The sequence below is a fragment of the Phytophthora sojae genome, assembly GCF_000149755.1.
Source record: "Phytophthora sojae unplaced genomic scaffold PHYSOscaffold_5, whole genome shotgun sequence".
Taxonomy (NCBI): Eukaryota; Oomycota; class Peronosporomycetes; order Peronosporales; family Peronosporaceae; genus Phytophthora; species Phytophthora sojae.
Window position 1 is genome coordinate 2,189,320 of NW_009258119.1, and position 6,531 is coordinate 2,195,850.

The 6,531-nt window shown below is 57.5% G+C and overlaps 2 protein-coding genes across 2 annotated transcripts; both read left to right on the forward strand.

Moving 5' to 3' along the window:
* Positions 1-2,898: 2,898 nt before the first annotated feature.
* PHYSODRAFT_510113 (hypothetical protein) lies at positions 2,899-3,279 on the forward strand (the record flags this gene model as incomplete). The annotated part of the gene is made up of 2 exons (XM_009530519.1): positions 2,899-3,122; positions 3,159-3,279. 2 exons carry the CDS (start codon positions 2,899-2,901, stop codon positions 3,277-3,279), a joined length of 345 nt encoding a protein of 114 aa, XP_009528814.1.
* Positions 3,280-4,476: 1,197 nt separating this feature from the next.
* Positions 4,477-5,011, forward strand: PHYSODRAFT_509871 (hypothetical protein; the record flags this gene model as incomplete). Its single annotated transcript, XM_009530520.1, has 3 exons — positions 4,477-4,730; positions 4,815-4,883; positions 4,990-5,011. The coding sequence occupies 3 exons, from the start codon at positions 4,477-4,479 to the stop codon at positions 5,009-5,011; spliced, it is 345 nt and encodes a 114-aa protein (XP_009528815.1).
* Between the last annotated feature and the right edge of the window lie 1,520 nt (positions 5,012-6,531).

Below are 6,531 nucleotides of genomic sequence, written 5' to 3' on the forward strand. Positions count from 1 at the left end.
TTGGCGATCCAATGTCCGTGCTCGCCGCAGTAGTGACAGGCGCTCGTCCTCTGCGCTTGCGCCTGCCGTCCCTTGCGCTTCCCGTTGTCGCTTGTCATGAACGCTTGACCTTGAGCGTGCGCGGTTCCGTCAGCACCACCACCTTGTTCCTTGCGCTTCATGTCCTCGTGCAGGAGCCGAGACGTCACGAGCTCCCACGTCAGCGTGTCGGAACGCGATTCCAACGCCGTGATGAGGAACTGGTACGACTCGCTCAGACTGGCAAGAAGCGTGATCACCAAGTCGTCCTCGCTGACCGGAGCGCCGACCGCGTCGAGCTGTTCCGCCAGCGTCTTGAGCTTGTTAATGTGCTCCAGCACATCATCACCTTCGTCCATCGTTGTCGTGAAGAACCGTCGACGAAGAAAGAGCTTGTTCGCCAGGCTCTTCTTCTCGAAGTGTCCCTCGAGTCTTGACCATGCATCATGCGCGTCCTTCGCCGACCGCACCAGCGGCAGCTGCGAGTCCTCCAACGCGAGACAGACGATCGCCAGCGCCTTGCGCGACTTCTTGCGAAACGTCGCTTGGTCCGCCGCGGTCGTGCACTGCTCGAGCTTCACTTCCCCACTCGTCACTTCCCACAGTTCGCGCTCCTCCAGCACCATCTGCATCTTGAACTTCCATGTGTGGAAGTTGGTTCCGTCGAACTTGTTGATGCGGGCGGTCGCGGTCGGGGCGGCGTCCATGGCGAAGGCGTAGTCGGGGTCTTGGTCAGGGAAGACGGGGCTTGGGCTCATAACCAAAAGGAAGAACACTTGAGCAGTAGTTGGCAAAATGCAAAGTGATTCGATTCAGGTCCTTAGTTCGCAACCGCGTGCTACCTCTAAGCCTGCTACTGGATACCTCTTACTGGGTACACCCTACTGGATTCTCTACTGGATACACAGTTACCTTATCCAATCAGAGAACGCCACGTCGATGCCCATCTTGTACCCACAATCTTGGCGTAATCACCGTGACGTAATCATCGTCCCGTAATCACCTGAATGATTGCGGTACAACACAGTGAAGGTCACGCCGACCTCACTGATGACGCGTTCGCGTCACACGGTCGCTTGGCGAGGCGTCGTCACATCAGTCTTGACAACATCTTCCACCTTCTCGCGCACGAAGTGGTAGCGAATGTCGATGTGCTTGGTGCGCTTGTGGAACTCCGGGTTCTTGGCCAACGCGATGGAGCCTTGGTTGTCCTCGTAGATCTTCACCGCTTCATCGCTCGCCATCTCGCCCAGCTCGCACAGAAACACCTTGAGCCACACCGCCTCCTGCGTGGCCTCCGACAGCGCCATGTACTCGGCTTCCGTCGACGAGAGCGCCACCGTGCGCTGCTTCTTGCTTCGCCAGCTGATGCATCCGCCGTTCATCATGAACGCGTAGCCGCTCGTACTCCGTCGAGACTCGATGTCGCCGGCCCAGTCCGCGTCCGAGTAGCCTTGCAGTCCGTCCTCGCTGCTCGCTTGAAACACGAGGCCGTGCGTCTTCGTGCCTCGGATGTAGCGGAAGACCCTCTTGAGCGCCTGCCAGTGTGTCGGACATGGGTCCGCTGCGAACTGGCTCAGCACTCCCACTGCCGCTGCGAGGTCCGGACGAGTCCCCACCATGAGATACATGAGGCAGCCCACGGCGTTCCGGTACGGAACATTCGCCATGGTCTCGTCGTGCTTGCAGCCTCCCTCGCACATGGCCTTGGTCAGCTTCAGACCCGGATCCTGCGGTGTCTTCACAGGGTTGCTCTCATCCATCTTGAACTTCTCGAGAATGTCCTTCGCGAACTTGGTCTGCCGCACCGACACCTTCCCAGTCGCCACATCTTGCTCGATCTCCATACCGAGAAAGTACTTGAGCTGGCCCATGTCGGTCATCTCGAACCGGTCACTCAGCGCCTGCTTCGTGTCCTTCAGCATCCCGTCGCTGCTGCTGGCGAGGACCAGATCGTCCACGTACAGTGCCACGAACATCATGTCGTGATTGTCCCGCTTCAAGTAGATGCAGTGGTCGGACTCGCACTTCTTGAACCCCAGCTTCAACATGAACTCGTCGATCGTCTTGTTCCACATCCGCGGCGACTGCTTCAGGCCGTACAGCGAACGCTTGAGCCGGCACACGTAGTCGGGTCGATCTCCGTCCACATATCCGTCCGGCTGCGCCATGTAGATGTCCTCGTCCAACAAGCCGTTGAGGAACGCGGTCTTCACATCCATCTGGTGCACTGTGAGCTTGTACTTGGCCGCCAGACTCAGCAACACCCGAATCGACGTGAACTTGGCCACCGGCGCGAACGTCTCGTCGTAGTCGATGCCGTACTTCTGCGAGAACCCCTTCGCCACCAGTCGCGCCTTGAACCGCTCGATCTCTCCAGACTGGTTCTCCTTCACGCGGAACACCCATCTGCAGCCGATCGCCTTGCGTCCCTTCGGCAGTGGCACCAGGGTCCACGTCTCGTTCTTGCGGAGCGACTCCACCTCCGAGTCGCACGCCTCTTTCCACTTGTCTGCGTCGCTGGATTCCATCGCCGACTTGAACGTTGTCGGCATCTCTCCCACTGAATCCACGACGTACGCAGCCTCGAAGTCTTCCTTCTCTTGTGCTGCGGCAGACATCTCGTCTAGCGGCTGCTGTCGTCTCGGCACCGCATACCGCTTGGCACTCGGAACCTCCACGGCTTCCTCGAGCGACTGCGTGCGCGGGTGTCGCTTGCTGCCGGGTTCAAAGTCTTGATTCCGCGCAGCTTCTTCTCTGTTCTCGTCTGATCCGGACTGAGTCTCTTCATCCGTGGTGTCTTCATCATCATCTGTCGGAAGACCCACCAACACCTCCTTCGAAGCGTAGTCGCGTCTCCCACCGTCGAAGACATCCTCCATGAACTGCGCGTCGCGGCTCACCAACACGCGACCGCTCTCGATCTCCTCGAACCGATACGCCTTCTCGTGCTCCGAGTACCCGAGGAAACGACAGCGCACCGACCGAGCGTCGAACTTCGACCGCTTCTCCTTCGGCACGTGCACGTACGCGTGGCACCCGAACACCTTGAGGTTGGCCAGCAAAGGCTTCTTGCCGGTCCAAACGTGGTGCGGCGACTTGTCGTGACTGATGGCGCGCGTCGGACACCGGTTGCGGAGGAACGTGGCCGTCATCACCGCTTCTCCCCAGTACTCCTTCGACAACCCGGCGTGCTCCAGCATGCAGCGCGCACACTCCACCAGCGTCCGATTCATTCGCTCGGCCACTCCGTTGAGCTGAGGCGTGTATGGCGGCGTGAACTTCTGCTCGATGCCGCGATCCGCACACAACTTGGCCATCGCACCCGAAGTGTACTCGCCGCCGTTGTCGCTCCGAAGCACCTTCACTCGCTTGCCGGTCTGCGTCTCAGCCAACGCGACGAACGCAGCGAACTTGGCAGCCACCTCCGACTTGTTCCGTAGTAGGTACACCACGCAGAAGTGCGACTTGTCGTCGATGAACGTGACGAAGTAGCGCTTGCCTCCGAACGTCGCCGTCTGCATCGGACCGCACACATCGCTGTGGACCACCTCCAGCACTTGCTTCGCACGGTTCGGCGACGACTTCATGAAGCTTACTCGCGTTTGCTTGCCGAGTGCGCACCCGTCGCACACCTCCCACTGCTTCACCGACGTCATTGGGATGCCAGTGCCGTAGCCCTTCTTGACGATGGCGTCGAGACCACCGTGGCCGATGTGACCAAGTCGAAGGTGCCAGAGGTACGACGTGGTGTCCCCTTGGCGATTCTTCGAGCTTGCCGCATTGGCCTCGTCAGCAGGCGTCCTCGGCGTCATGCAGAGCTTGAACAGTCCTTTGCCTTCGCGAGCGCCGAGCTTCCACTTGAGACCCTTCGTTTCCGCGAAGCACCCGTCGCTCTCGAAGGTCACTGGCCCGACGTCCTTGGTGAAGCGGCCGACGGAGAACAGGTTGCGCGACAGCTTCGGGATGTGCCACACACCCGTGAGCACACCCTTCTTCATGCCGCGCGGTGTCTGCATCGACATCACGATGTCGCCGCTCCCCACCGCCTGAACCACGCCGTCGTCCGCCAGATGCACGTCCACCGGAGAGATCTTCTTGTAGTTCTTCATGTACTCCTTCGAGTACGTCATGTGCTGCGTCGCACCCGAGTCGACCAGCCACATGCCGCTCAGCTTGGAGGCACCCGTGTCGCCACCAACCGAGAAGAGGAAGTCGCCAGAGTCATCTTCGACCTGCGCGACGTTCGCTCGTTGCGGCCTCTGCCGCTCCCCGTTCTCGCGGATCCGCACCGGACACTTGGCGATCCAATGTCCGTGCTCGCCGCAGTAGTGACAGGCGCTCGTCCTCTGCGCTTGCGCCTGCCGTCCCTTGCGCTTCCCGTTGTCGCTTGTCATGAACGCTTGACCTTGAGCGTGCGCGGTTCCGTCAGCACCGCCACCTTGTTCCTTGCGCTTCATGTCCTCGTGCAGGAGCCGAGACGTCACGAGCTCCCACGTCAGCGTGTCGGAGCGCGATTCCAACGCCGTGATGAGGAACTGGTACGACTCGCTCAGACTGGCAAGAAGCGTGATCACCAAGTCGTCCTCGCTGACCGGAGCGCCGACCGCGTCGAGCTGTTCCGCCAGCGTCTTGAGCTTGTTAATGTGCTCCAGCACATCATCACCTTCGTCCATCGTTGTCGTGAAGAACCGTCGACGAAGAAAGAGCTTGTTCGCCAGGCTCTTCTTCTCGAAGTGTCCCTCGAGTCTTGACCATGCATCATGCGCGTCCTTCGCCGACCGCACCAGCGGCAGCTGCGAGTCCTCCAACGCGAGACAGACGATCGCCAGCGCCTTGCGCGACTTCTTGCGAAACGTCGCTTGGTCCGCCGCGGTCGTGCACTGCTCGAGCTTCACTTCCCCACTCGTCACTTCCCACAGTTCGCGCTCCTCCAGCACCATCTGCATCTTGAACTTCCATGTGTGGAAGTTGGTTCCGTCGAACTTGTTGATGCGGGCGGTCGCGGTCGGGGCGGCGTCCATGGCGAAGGCGTAGTCGGGGTCTTGGTCAGGGAAGACGGGGCTTGGGCTCATAACCAAAAGGAAGAGCACTTGAGCAGTAGTTGGCAAAATGCAAAGTGATTCGATTCAGGTCCTTAGTTCGCAACCGCGTGCTACCTCTAAGCCTGCTACTGGATACCTCTTACTGGATACACCCTACTGGATTCTCTACTGGATACACAGTTACCTTATCCAATCAGAGAACGCCACGTCGATGCCCATCTTGTACCCACAATCTTGGCGTAATCACCGTGACGTAATCATCGTCCCGTAATCACCTGAATGATTTCGGTACCACACAGTGAAGGTCACGCCGACCTCACTGATGACGCGTTCGCGTCACACGGTCGCTTGGCGAGGCGTCGTCACATCAGTCTTGACAACACTCTACCCCTATTGATCTCGGTAATGAACTTATGGAGCTTACTTCCGCAACACTACAGATGCAGCCGATTGTCACCATCGACAATACTACAAACTCTACATCGTATGATACTGAATCGCTAGTAACCGAAGGTGGTGTTGGTATTGCGAAGAGCTTGAATGTAGGACAAGATGTAGCTATCGGCGGAGATCTATCTATCAATGGTACATTCTACCAATCTGGCACGATCTCTACCACTGATTCAACTGAATATGTTTCGACGATTACTGGTGCTATCACAACTGCCGGCGGTATTGGTATCGGCAAGAGCATTAACGTTGGCTTCAATGCGACTATTGGAGGAGCTGTAGTGATCAGTGGTACAACATCTATTGATGATGATGTAACCATCACCAGTGTATTACAATCTACTACGTGGGCATCCGGATCACTAGTCACTTACGGTGGCGTTGGTATCGCCAAGAACCTACACGTTGGCGGTAGTATCGTAGCAGAAAGAAATTTATCTATCACTGGTACTACTCTTCAGACTGGTGTATTCACTTCTGAAAACCCAACTGAGCCTACATCTACTTCCACTGGAGCAATTGTTGTTGAAGGTGGTGTTGGTACTGCTCAAAGCATTTCCGTTGGCGCTGATGCATCTATTGAGGGAGACCTTTCAGTGATGGGCACCACCGATCTAAACGGAGAAGTTTCCATCATTAGTCCTACTGATGCAACTTCCGCTTCTGTTGGTGGAGCATTCACAGTGAATGGAGGCGTTGGTATTGGTAAGTCACTATTTGTAGGGGATAATGTTTTTGCTGAGGGCAGCTTTACCATCGGCGGAACTACTTCACTAACGGGAGATGTATACATTGATAGTGATGGAAGGTATGGATCATGGACACGAAGCTCGGACGAAGCGGAGGGAGGGACGTCGCAGACGGCGGGACCGAAGCGAAGGCACTTGAGGGGTAGAATGAAGATTCGAAAGTGATTGAATTGTTGGAGCTTACACCCTACTGTCATAGACACGCGACCCTGCGTCCTATCACCTAGTGCACCTATTGAGGGTTGCTGGTCTTGGGTACTGTGTACCAG